Source organism: Anoplopoma fimbria, chromosome 11 (genome assembly GCF_027596085.1).
Source record: "Anoplopoma fimbria isolate UVic2021 breed Golden Eagle Sablefish chromosome 11, Afim_UVic_2022, whole genome shotgun sequence".
In the NCBI taxonomy this organism is placed as follows: domain Eukaryota; kingdom Metazoa; phylum Chordata; class Actinopteri; order Perciformes; family Anoplopomatidae; genus Anoplopoma; species Anoplopoma fimbria.
The window spans coordinates 19497591-19511363 of NC_072459.1; the positions used below are offsets into that span (position 1 = coordinate 19497591).

The window sequence follows — 13773 nt, forward strand, 5'->3', positions numbered from 1 at the left end:
ATACAATATGAAGAGCAAGAACAAGATCTTGTCAGTCCATCGATCAAACTGTCCAATCCGCAGCTGTATATGGAGTCCGACCCATTTGAAGATGAGAGGAGTTCCGCAGTTGGGTCAGTGAGTTAGTTTTTTTTTTTTTTTTTTACCCATCATCCTCCACGACTGCCAACTCAAATGATACCAAAGTTCAAAACGCTGCCTCCTCCTCCTCACACCAGACGCGTTCTTAAGACTTCAGTGTCCTGCTGGCGAGCAATGACGTCATCGATCAGCTGTATCGATCAGCTGTGATGGGGCTTGAAGCTCACGTGGCGGCGCCTGAAGGTTAACACAAATTGGAAATAGCAGGTGTGTGTGTGTGTGTGTGTGTGTGTGTGTGTGTGTGTGTGTGTGTGTGTGTGTGTGTGTGTGTGTGTGTGTGTGTGTGTGTGGGGAAGGCCGTTCTGTGTTCTAGACAAAAGAAATACTTCATGTTGGCTATATGGCGTGAGCGTGCGTGTGCGTGTGAGTGTCCCCGCCGTCTAGTCCTTGGGTTGGTCCTTGCTCTGTTTCTTCATCTTCATCCTCCGGTTCTGGAACCAGATCTTCACCTGCCGCTCCGTCAGGTTGAGGGCGCGCGCCACCTCATGCCGCCGGTCCCGCGTGAGGTACATGTTGAACAGGAACTCCTTCTCCAGCTCGAGCGTCTGGTATTTGGTGTACGGGCAACGCTTCTTCCTGGAGGAGCGCGCGTGCAGCCAGTTGGCCGACGGGTCGCCTGGAAGAATAGAAGAGGGAGAAAGGGGGAGGTGATTAGTGAGAGTCTCCCCAGACCTGTCTTTGGAGGGGTTTGGAACCAAGAACATTACAGCAGCAAAGGTAAACACTCCTTAAATGATCAAAACCAACAGCTCTCCGTGCGTAAAAGTCGCAGAGCCTTGTGCGTAAAAAGCTTTGCTCGAAAACACCTGACGCACCAGTTGTGGCTCTGGTGCGTCAACTAGGTTTATGTTGTCAACGGGGACGCGCTGCATCCAACGGGAAGTTTTAATGTGTGAGGAGGAAAGCCGGATGTACAAATATGAAAAAAAACATGTATATACTATAATGTGTGCATTTTTTAAAGAAGAGTAAAAAAAGCAACAATATTTTATTGATTTATTATTGATTTATTATTGATTTATTATTGATTTATTATTATTATCATTTGGATCCCTATTTATACTATATTTATTTTCATTTTTTAAATATTTTTATTTTTATTTTTATTATGATTTTCAATTTATATATTTTTTTTATATTTGTATTTATTGTAATTTAATTTTTAATTTTATATTCATTTTTATTTTATTTTTATTTTCAATTTGTATTTTCATTTTTAATTGTATTGCTTGATTACAGCTTTACAACTGGTTGACACTTTTGAAAACTGCACCAATTTCATTGACAATTTAAGCAAAAGCATTAAAAAAGCAATTACTGGTTTTAAATCAGCCAGTCACAGTCTCTTGGTATATTCCCGTCCAGTTAATTACATATAAGGGAGATTTCTGACTTGTTTCTGAAGGCTCCTGTTTGAAGGTGACCTTCAGCGGATGAATATAAGACCCTCTAATCATGGAGGTTTGGATCAATGATTACAGGAAGAAGCATTGTGTGCGTGTTTGGATGTATAACATTTTGTAACAACAACAACAAAAAAGAAATAAACGGGAGGCGAAAGTTCCCCCGCGTGTGATGACAGCAAACAAACAAAAACACATCAGGAAGATGTTTTACAGGCCTAATACTGTTTTTTTTTGTTTCGTGTGAGAATGATGTTCATATTGTGGCACACTGTCACTGCGTCACTTCTGATTGCTCCTAAATTAATAAACGGCGGGAGATTTATGGCTCCCTGATGGGATTAGAGGGAAATCTTTCCTGTGTGCATCCTTCGCCTTTCATTAAGCTTGCAAACATTCGGTTTGATTTTCAGACAATAGACCCTACTGAACCCGTTTGGACAAGCTCAACCGTTTTTTTTTCTCATAACCAACTACATAAATGAACTATTAAAAAGCAAACTGTCTTATTCTTGCAACTTTGTGAACATCGGCGGAATAAAAGGTGATAAAATAAAGGATTGATGAGTTTATGCCGCATCAGAACCGCACACTGAGATTGTTGAAATGTGTGTTTGAGATGCGAATAACAATGAATAAACGAAGAGGCTCCTAAATTTGACATTCGAGAGAAAGAAAGTTATGAATTATTGCTTTTTTTCCCATCTCTGTCTCCCTTTCTTTCTTGTCTGCCAGCCCACCCTGACTCCTCCACCACCACCACCCCCCCACCCCCACCCCAACCGCCCCACCCCTCTTTATAGCTTTCAGACCGATGTAATTAGCAGAGACCTCTTCTTGTTTGGGAGGCATGGGTCTGATTTAGGACTGAAAGCTATCTGCTCTTCCCCTCTGCAAAGCACCGAGGCATCTCAGCTATGAGGCAGCTTGGAGACAGTCTCAGCTCCAGCATGACACAAAGAGAAGCTCTTATGGACCATTTCCCTCCCTTTATAACACTGTTTTTTACCTGCAAAGAGTAGCCTACTATATGTTGTTGTGTTTTGAAGCAACTATCAAAACACATCCAGGAACATTTTGAGGGCTGGTTCTGATTCATTTCCACTTCTACATATTCTAAATAAAACCTTTAACCATGACCAATCATTCCCTGTGGTTAGGCCAAGGCTCTTCTCCTGCACTCAATCACAGCAGCCAAGCATGTAGCCAAGCCATAGTTTTCCACTTGCTACAGTCTGGAAAAGCTGAAAGAAGCTCAATGCGGACAGGTAAAGCTAAAAGTTTCTGCCTTCTCATGATGGGAGTACGGCTATTTCTTACATTTTAATCCGAGCAGCTGAGGAAAATGCAGTGTGTCACAAAAGCAAGGCCACACTGAGTTTATTCATTGCATTTTATCAGTGACGCCATCTCAGTGCGGCTGTTCAATTCCAAGTCTGGTGAGCAACCTAAAAATGTCTCGGAGTGGTGATTCCACTCTGGTTTCATTGGTGAAAAAACTTGGTTTAGGCTTGTTTTTGTTATACGAAAGCCTTCCAGGGGTGGTGTAAGTAAGGCGGAATGAAACACAGCACACTCTCAGCTATGAGGCAGAACATCAGGCTGGATTTTGGAATATAAGCTTCCATCTAAATCAGTCTACATCAGGGCCTTAAAAGCTTCTCTTTGTTGCTGTCAAACTGCAAAAAAAACACAGATTTATCCTATCAGCCTGCAGGAGCAGACCAGGTCTGCAGGGCAAGGGGTTATAAAGGAGATTTTCTCTCCCTGTGTAAAATGCAGCCTCAGTCCTCAGCCTGAAATAGCAGAAGGGATGATCTTATAACTCACAAGTCATGAGGAAAAGCTGGAGCGTCAACGCCTTTTGACGCCAATCAAGGAGATTTCAAATCATGTGTGTCCCTCCCTGAGGAGCCAGTCGTTTTTTTCCTAACTTATGTTGGGTGGAGGCTTTGCCTGTCAGTCTCACTGCTGATGATTTACTCCCTGTGACAAAACTTTGCTACAACGCCAATGCAATTCAAAAAACTGCAAATGACATTCGTAACAATGCTTCTTTTAACTCCCAGATGTAACCAAGAGCTGTTTTAGTGTGGCACCATGAGTACTGTTGGCTATATGTACGATCAGATACCTACAGATTTAAATGGGTGACACATGCCAACGTACAAAGAGAAAAAATGCAATGAAAAGTTGGTAATATTGAAAAATGAAATGCTTATTAAGCAAAATAATGGCACACACATTCAAAATGTTGAATTTAAGAAAAAAAAGTCATAATGTTGAGAAAACAAGTGAAAAGTATTAATCCTGACCTAAAAAGTTTTGTCATAAGTGCTTTGGAAAAACTAAATGTGTCCTACTGTCATTCTTTTGACTTGTTGCATTCCATTACTAACTGCCATGACACTGGGCCGACTTGGTATGAGTCTTTTTATTATACGTCGCATTTCCTGTCCGTTTTCTTGCCCTGCTGGGGCCTCCATAATGTCCTTGTGTCCCACTTTGAATCAAAACAACAAGGCAAAGTTGGGGATGGAAATCAAAGTCTATGTCCTAAATAATATCATACTTTCCTAAGATGTCAAGTCCGACCAGTTCTTCAAAGCATCAGCTTTCTAAGCAGTTCATGTCTATCTCTTATATCTCTTTTCTGCCAGGATCATAAATGTGATCCATTCAGACGTAATCCTTGTAATCTTGAGCCAGGACACATGACTTAATATAAAGAGTCTGTAGTGAAGAGGTCAGGGAGGACGGGTGGATCTACAAACCCCAAACTTTGATCCTAGAGAACACCGTTCATGTCTCATGTGGAACCAGAAATCAACGTTGACGTATTTGTTCATTCTGGTCTCATCCAGCAACTCGTAGATATGCCACAAAAGGATTTTGTGTGTAATCAACGCAGTCATGAACGAGTAAGTGTAAAGACCACAGAAAGCCTGCACAGGGCGGGTGTATGGATCCAACGATCAGCGGTCTTTCAGCCAGGAGAGTATTGATCGTTCCCTGTGTGTAACGAGAAGTCAACGTGGATTTATTAGTCATGTGACTTGTGTGCTTCAGCAATGACACTTCCGTGGTTATTTGAACCCAAAAGACGATCTTTTCTTTAACCTAACCAACTAGTTTTGTTGCCTAAACCTAACTTAGTAGTTTTCTGTGAAGATGAGAGTTTGTTTTGAAAATACTTTATGCATGTAATGAGCAAAGATTGATAAACGTTGCTGCCTTTCGTTGGAAAAAGCACCAAAAACTAGGCGTAATTACCGCCATTTCCATACTTTTTTAAAGCCAAACTTTGACTTATTTGTTACATAACTTCCGTACTTGCATAATGCCACCTGCAAAGTTATTTAAACCAAAAACCAAGACCTTTTCCTAAACCTAACTAAGTACTTTTGTTGCCTTAACACTGAGGGGCTACAGACATACAGATTATTGGTATTGCTGGACAATCTCAGGAAATATTTGAAAAACAACAAAATTCCATTTCCTAAGGTATCATACAAACTGTTGTATGAGTATATGTTGTATAAAAATATCGTGAAATTGTGTCCTTATTAGCTAAACTACAATATTGTATTAATGTATCAACCAACAGGGCCTTGACTTTTCATCAAGTATTTGTTGCAGGACTTTAGGGTTCGGAACAAGACTGCAAAGCCAAGATGGCTGCCAGTGATGTACACTCTATCACCCAGCTTCTGTCCCTATGTGGGTCTGACAAGATATATTCCCACCAGCCAAGTTAGTTAGCAGCCATCATCAGTAAATACGCCCTTAATACCCTCTGGAATCAATTCCCTCCAACACGGCCAGCATGTAGAGGATCGATTTCATCTCAGGGCAAAATAATGCCCGGTAAAAGAGGTGAGAGGAGGGTGGAGGGGTCGGGGGGGGTGAGCGGTGCTTTTGTCACACTGTAAAGTGGGTGCTTTGCATTCCCCGGGTGTATAATCACCTCCAGGACCATCCATTACCCTCGGAGCTGCGCCGCGACCATGGCTGTCACCAGGGATGACAAACTGGTTGGGGGGGGGGGGGGGTTGGAGGAGGGGTGGTGAGTTGGGATGCCGGTGGACCGGTGTAGTCTTTTTTTTCCTGGCTGTGGGACAGTAAGGACGATGACGGTGATAAAGAAGGAATACGGGTGGAGGGTTTTTTTTTGTGTGGGTAGCTCGTGCTGTCCTGACTTTAAGATTCCTCTTATTGGCTACATGCAGAAGCGATGTGTTCACTGGGACGAGCACATGGACCAAAAGATTGATAATCCCGTAAAGCTGTGGCCCCCCGCGGCACGATGTGTTCAATTGTAGGCCAATATGTGTGTGTGTGTCCACCATGATGAATGCCGCGTGGAAACAGTGACTGAATCGGCGAGAAGACTAATATCACGTCCCCTCTCCTGTCCCCCCCCCCCTTAGCAATTTCCCCTTAATAGTTCCAGAAATTGACCTCTCATATATCCCAAAGGCACGTTATTACATTTCCACAAGTCATATTTTATTCCCCCTCCTCTGCCCAACCCCAACCCTTACACCCCCATCACGCCCAGCCAACCAACAGCTACACGCCAATTAATGGGGTTGTTCACCCGGCGTTATAACTTAATAAACTTCAGGGGTAATAACTTTCCTAGCACTGCCCGGCAGCAGCAGCAGCAGCAGCAGCACAAAGACCGAAGTGTAATCTTGTAGTTTATTCTGGATGGCCGCCCAGCACCAGTAACACAAAGGGAATCTGTAGCTGGATGCCGGCTTTGACTGGATGAGATGTTTTGAGGAGGTCAGATTCCACCTTTCACACGGCGGACGTTTGGAATACCCAGGGAGTGAAATGTGTCCTGCTGCTTTGTGCCAAGACGAAGACACTAATCACTTCTCAGATCCCATACAGAAAAAAACTGCTTTAGGTACAGCAGGAGTCAAAGAGGTGCAGGCAAACACTTGCACATATTAGACCCGTTTTTTACAAGTTAATTGATAACAAGGGAAGACTTCGAAGAATTCTGCCGTGATGTAACGTTCAGCAGCTCATAAAGTCAAAGCTCTCGGAGGAATTTGGCCCCTGTTGACTACTACGTTGTCCAGCCACTTATGGAGTTCATATTATGTGCTGTGCCAAAAGACGGTACCCGGGCAACAATAATGCAAAGCCAAAAGTTACTGTTTTTCATTGGTCTATGTGTCTGTTGTCAATCTGGATATGAATTGCCATGCATTCAATACACAGATATTAGTCACTTCACGGTGACTTTGCACTTATTTGAGTGAAAGGGAAGATTTGTCGACTATGACATATTTTACTATACACACTATCTAAGAAAAACCAAGACCAAAGCCTCACTGCAACCCAAGCGGGTTCTTTTAGCATTCCTGAGCTTCATATTTACTGTTAGGACGTCCATCTTCTCAACTAACTCAAACTATTCCTTTTACCCAGAACAAAAAGCAGCCGCATAAGTTAAGCTACGCTGGCATTTTCACGATGACTCTCAAAGAAGATACACATTTGAAGTCGTGACAAAACTTTTCGTATCGAAAGAGCCAACTTTTGAAGGGGGTGGGGGGTACCATTCTTCCATCTCAGCACAAAGCAACCCATCCCGACACAAATCAGCCCCGACAAGCATAATGTGTCCGATTAAATTCCCCTGGAAAGTGGTAAATCACATTTGCACGGAAGAGAAGTGCAAAGAGTGTGTTTATGTCAGCAGCTTATTGGCCGGAGGGCTGCGCTAACCAACGCAGGCTTTTAAAAAAACGCAAGCTTTTTTCCTCTGCTTGCTAAATTAGTAACCATTTAGTTTACCAGTAAAAAAATAAAGCATGAATGTGTTTAGCTGGCACTGAGAAACCCAACTTGCACCCACAGTGTTTAAAATGGCTGCCATGTGAACAATAGACTTGGTAGTGGGTGCAGCTCCCACTACCTGCCACACCGCCACACTGCACAACCAACACAAAAAACAAAAAAGATAAACCACTAGAAACACCGCTGGCAGGGAGAAACTTTCTCTAATTGAGTGCTGCCTGCTTGAACACTAGAATCCATTACAGAGCAGCCTTCATTATACCAGCGAGCCAGACATGGGACGCACACAGTGTTACTGGTGGAAAGTCTAATAATTCAGACTGGAGGCTGCTGGGCTCCATCCAGCCCTTAACCAGCTCCCTGCTCTGATGGATAGCATGCTCACATGCTGTAATAAGGTGGCTGTGTGTGTGTGTGTGTGTGTGTGTGTGTGTGTGTGTGTGTGTGTGTGTGTGTGTGTGTGTGTGTGTGTGTGTGTGTGTGTGTGTGTGTGTGTGTGTGTGTGTGTGTGTGTGTGTGTGTGTGTGTGTGTGTGTGTGTGTGTGTGTGTGTGTGAGTGTAGTATTTGTAAAAAAAAAAAAAAAAAAAAAAAAAAGGCCAATGCGAGGGTGGAGACCTCCCGTCTTCCCCCGTGTGCACGCGGACGCACACGGTCACGCGCTCAGACGCATGGATCAAACTAGATTTATCCGGCGGGATTAGAGGAGGGAAAACAGAGCCCGTTCACATCCAAGCGTCTCTGGACAAGTATATAAAATATGAATATTAAAAAAAATATATAAATATATATTTCCAGGGAGCGTTTTGTTTTTTTTCCGTCCCAACCAAAATAAGTCAAGTAGCTTTTTGGAAATAGAGCCAACCCCGCCGGCTCATGATGGAGTCAGTGTTGTTGTTGTTGTAGCCCGGGACCAGTGCTGATAGAGAAACAGAACAAACCCCGTGTTGTAAAGGGCCAAACCCTCCTTGGCTTTATATCAAGATAATTGCGATTCCCTGACAGGTAAAATATTATTATTGTCATTATTATTATTATTATTACTGCAGAGCAAGCAGATGAATAAAACAGCAGCTCGCATATGACCCGCAGCCAATGAACACCAGGAACAGTTGTGCATGCATTGATGTTGGAATATTTGGAATTATTTTTTTTTTTATTGAAGCAAATGTTCAACGAGATGCATTTGCGTAAGTAAATAATGGAGGCCTGCGTTTTTTAGAAGCCATATATGGAGTTATGGATGTATCCAAAACTTTGAAGTGTTCATTTGTTAAAATGCTCATAAAAGCAATAAAAAAAACACGCCCCAGCTTTTCCAGTTACAAACTCACAGAGGAATTTATATTATGCAATACAGATTGGAACACCACCAGAAGCAGCTGTGGGATTCGGTGAGATGCAGGCTGACTGTCCCCGACTGCAGGTGTGACCCCCCCCCCAACCTGAGTGATTAGGCCTCCGCTCGTGACAAATGATGGACAGCCGGACTCCTCTCTTATGATTCTTGATATTTTCAGCTGATGACAATAAGGTGGGCTTGTCCTCTGTTAGAATGTTCACAGCTCGGTGCTACAGAGGAGTGAGGCTTCATGGGGATATTTTTGGAACAGAAATATGACAATATGAGTCTTGATTTGCAGAATGAATGTCAAATAAAAGCAGGAGACTGTTTCCAGAAGGGTCGTATATAGAGAATACAGCATTGGACTGGTTACTTTAACCTATAAAAGATAATCCAACCTGTCCGGTGTAAAGCTCAGCGGCTCACGTCTCCACACTGACTGACTGACTCTGGGTCAGTGCAGCAGCGGGACGGAGAGCAGGAGGCCTGTCTGACTGCTTTGCTCCAGAAGTTTTTTGTTTTTTTTGAACAGCTTGGACTGGCCGATCAGTCGGGCTTGTTACACACAGTTATTACTGACATGATGAGCTTTAAATAAACGGAGTGGAGCGCATACACGAGCCCACGTGTGCGCGCTCGTACTTGTGTGGAAAAGATGACAGAGTAAGAGAGAGCTACAATCCACCTGCAGTAAAAAAGAAAAAAAGACAAATCTAAAAACTTTGCAAACAGGATAGCAGTGCGCATGCCCCGAGCGTACACTACCGTAAACCGATGTATAGCTAACAAAAAAAGAACGCAACGTTGTGTAATTACTGTCAGACTTTTTGGGTTGTTTTTTTTCTCGCATCTCTGATTAATAGAGGTTTATATAATCGTATATCTGCTTTAATGTTTTTGTCACAGCACCCTGTTCAACTTTCTTACATAAGCATCTGTTTAAAAAAAATATATATTCATATTCTATTTATGTCATACATGTCAAGGATGCCTACATGTCCTTTTCCAAGTAATCCAACAATCAAGCCATCCATTGTACTTTCAGTTATTTTCAAACTGTCATGGGGATGCAATAAGCGTATTGACAGGAAAACTATAAAAAAAAAAAAAAAAAAAAAAAGTTTGTTAATTAATTAATTAATTAATTACATTGCAAGTTATCCATGTTATTTTGTCCTCCTATTCAAAGTATGTGCAACATAAGAAAACTAGGTGAAAGTATACACATGTATGTCTATATCCAGCTGGTCACACGGGGCTGACTACCAGTGAACTCGGAGCAGAGGGATGGGGCACTTTGGTTCTCCGGCTCTTTGTTCTGGTTTTATGGCGGCATTAAAAGCATTTACAACTCTCTCTCTCCTCCGCTCTCTCTCCCCTTCTCCCGCCTGCTATTTCCTGCTTTAATAACTTACTTTGATCCGGGCCGTCTTTGTCCTCGCTCCCTTCGCAAATGTCCTTATTCTCCTCGAACCCTGCTCTCGGGATGGCGGCCGGGTGGCTCAGCTCGCGCGCCGCCGTGGACGCCGACTCCAGGATGTACGTGGTGGTCTCGTGCTGGTGCAGTCCTCCGATTTTGGGTACGAGCTCCCCGCCGAGGTGTCCGAGCTGAGGCTCAAGCTTGACCTGCCCCGTCTGGCCCTGCTGCCCCGGCACGGACTCGGAGCCGCGCGGCGCGCAGTCCAGCCACGAGCGTAGGTACCGTGTGTCCGCGGCGGGCACGTGCTGGGCCGGGATGTACGGGTGGTAGACGGCAGGGAGGCCGCTGGCGCCGTGGTGCGGGCTGAATGGGCTCCAGGACGACGAGAAGACCGGGGGCTTCGGCTGGAAGCTGCACGACGGGTACGAGTCGGGATGGGGATGCTCCGCGTGCGCCGCTCCACCGGGCTGCCTCCCGCTCGCGGCCGCGGCGGAGCTCGAGCCGGAGTACTGCACGCCGGGGAAGCGAGCCGGGGTGGGGAGTTCATCGCTCTCGTGACTTATGATGGAGTCCACGTAATAGTTGCTCAAAGTCCCAGAAATGGACATTCTCGGACATTATCTGGGGAAACACCGCGAGTTCACTAAACGGAGAACAAGAAGAGAGACATTACGCGATTTTCTCTCTCTCCCTCTCTCTTTCTTTCTCCTGTCCTTTGCTGGCTCGCCCCCTCCCTTCCTCTCTCTCTCTCTCTCTCTCTTTCTCCTCTCTCTCTCTCCTTTCCTTCCAAACAACTTGCTCACTATAGCGAAACAAAGTGCCGCAGCCGACAGCCTCGCACCGCGCGCGGGGGTTCGTCAGGTCTGTTCGCGAGACGCAAACTGATTGGCCGGACTTTTTCTTCGAGCCTGATAAAGCGTCAATGGAGCGTAAATCAATCCTGCACTGGGGCCCCCCCTTTATCTTTCTCTCTCTCTCTCTCTCTCTCTCTCTCTCTCTCTCTCTCTCTCTCTAATAGATTGCCCCCCCCCCCCCCCTCTAAATAAATTGTCTTGTTTATATGCAATATGCAAAATGAGTAGCTCGTCCGTATATCTCGTCCGTATCTATGGCTGCTGTCAGAGCCCAAACTATATCAAACCGTTCAATTATGCGTCGTCTGGAAAAGCGTGCGCGAGATGCAGAGCGCGAGACAATGGCTGACAAATAAGTGGCGCCATTACTTTTTTTTATTATTTATTTATTTATTTATTTATTTATTATTTATATTTATTTATTTATTCTCAACCTAATCAAAACAGATGCGCGTGCGTTCTGAGACGCATCATCCACTCCTACCCGAATTGCGCGCGCGAGCAAATCACTCCAATCAATCTCGACATCGGCGGGTGCGCCTTTAAAGCGCCATTAGCGCCGATGGGCCGACATTTAAAGGCGCAGATTATGTTTCGTCCAAGAAGAGACTGGAGAGTATGAACAAAAAAAAAAACAAAAAAAAAAAAAATCACACCTAGGTTTGTTTCATTATTCAGCCACTACTGTGAGTGTATACTGGGAAGGTTTGGCCGCGAGCTGCCGGGGCCACCTTACACTGTTTTATTGGCAGATTAACAGTCATTTTTTGTTAACGAGCGCCATTAAATTCGGGCCCCCGCGCGTGGTTATGCCCCTCGTCTTTACAGCGCAAACTACTTCAACTACTTTTTTTTGGGGTCCGTTTAATACCATAATAAAATCCTACATCAGGGCGGCTGCTTTAGCTTTTTTTTTTTTTTTTTTTTTTTTTTTTTTTTTTATAGGGCTGATATATGGCCTGTGGTGGTGCGGACCGTAAACGCGACTGCAGCCTCTCTCTTCCCCCCGGTCGGGCGCTTCTCACTCAGCGGTCAGGCTGCTGGAGAGTAAACACAACTCGGGGACAGGAGCTCGGCGGAGGTGGAGGTGGACCGAGGGCTTGGAGCTTTCTTTCTGTATTAGTAGGTGACCTGGCTCTTTACCGATGATGTGCGTTTTGAGGGATGAAATCCGTCTCTGGGCTTTTTTTTCTTAATGAGGAGACCGGAGAGCAGCAGCAGACTGTGAGTCCAGACTTCTGACTCCCTGCTGACCTTTATCAAAGTCACCAGGATTGTAAGTCTTTATATTTCTTTATAATTACCACAGACGTGGAGTCTCGGCGCTCTCTAGGCTTGCTGGGTTCCCCGGGGCTATAAATCCGGATCTCCGCGTCGCCATACACGGGCTAACACCGTTATTTACGACGATTAAATTATGAACTGCGCGTTGCTTATGGGGGCTAACGCGGTTATTTACGAGGACGGAGGTGTAGAGGCTGTGCAGCAGCTCTCAGATCTGCCTGAGATGAGTTGGACCGAGGACAGACTGGTTTCTTTTTTGGCGCTTTTGTTTTGGGAGCGGCAACACACACACACACACACACACACACAAAAAATACTCAAACCAACAGTCCTTTTAGAGATCAGTCGCAACTCTGGCGGCCAGCTTTGGCCTTTGAGCTTGAATGCATCACATTCCTCTGCCCTTCCTTCTTAAAGGACCCGCTTCCAGCTCATCTGGACAGCTTCCTCTGGATGACAGCGACCAAATGAAGGACCATGGCTGAAAAGTATCAGCTCTATTAAAGGTTGATGAGTTCTGGCATACACTTTTAGCTGGGATTTATTTTTGGTTTGAATGAACTTTAACCACCACAAAATGAATAAATAAGTCATAGCCGTTATATTGTTGTGCATGGAATAGGTGAAGGAGAGTCTTTTCAGCAGAGCATTTTAGTTTTTTTTATTCCAGTATCCTAACCCTGCACTTTCTGGACTAGAAACCAACTTTGTTTTCCAGTTGCAGATGCTCGGGATGTTTTTATGCATTGGTAAATGGCCTCTCCTCAGACCGCAGGCTGTGGGAATTTTAATTTTTCAGAGAGAGGCCTCCGCCCTGCAGGCCGGGGCTGCCAACCAGACAGCGCGTTAATTGGAGACACAGGCGCTTAAAAAAGAAAACGGTTGAGCACATTATCTGCAAAACCTTTATTTTTCTACACTTTGCATATCAGTGATATGACAGCAGCATCCAAATCCACTCACATTCACAATTATAACGACGAGAATGTGCTGTGCGGGACATTGGCCACATATTTCAAAGTCGACATTCAATCTCGACATGTTTGCTCCCATCAGCCATGTCACTAGAGTAGCTGCAGGTTCCAACCTCGTTTTTTTTTTAAAATCTCGTCAGAATGTGGAGCTGATAAACATTGAACCGATTAAAGCGTTTGGCAAAATCCAACTTCATCAAACACGGCTGGGTTTTTAGCCTAAATGAAGCTGTGACCGACTCACTCGACTGAGGACATTTTAGGTTTTTACAAGCCGCCAATAAAAGTAGTGCCAGCAAATTGCACTATCCCCTCTCCATTTCTAGCATCCCCCCCCCCTGAACAGGAACAAGTCATTGGACGACTATAAAAGCAGCTTATAAAAAAAACAAAAACGGAGAGTTTAATAAACTTGAGAAACGCAACTGAACTATCTTAATTCTTTTGTTTCCCCCCCCTAACAGATTTTAAGTTAACCCTGCTGAACTGAGGCCGCGAGCATCCGTGTTGATGTGAAATACCGACACGTGAAGT

General features: G+C 44.4%; 1 protein-coding gene across 1 annotated transcript; it reads right to left on the minus strand.

The window, feature by feature from the left end:
• Positions 1–521: 521 nt before the first annotated feature.
• Positions 522–10813, minus strand: hoxb9a (homeobox B9a). Its single transcript, XM_054607339.1, has 2 exons — positions 10123–10813; positions 522–757 (listed from the first exon to the last, which is right to left on the minus strand). Exons 1-2 carry the CDS (start codon positions 10733–10735, stop codon positions 522–524), a joined length of 849 nt encoding a protein of 282 aa, XP_054463314.1. The 5' UTR covers positions 10736–10813.
• Between the last annotated feature and the right edge of the window lie 2960 nt (positions 10814–13773).

Bases quoted from the DNA above. Each gene is read 5' to 3' on its own strand.
- hoxb9a (XM_054607339.1), bottom strand. From the start codon at position 10,735: ATGTCCATTTCTGGGACTTTGAGCAACTATTACGTGGACTCCATCATA. The intron at 758-10,122 runs GTAAGTTATTAA...CTATTCTTCCAG, and splicing joins CAAAGACGGCCCGGATCAAA to GCGACCCGTCGGCCAACTGG.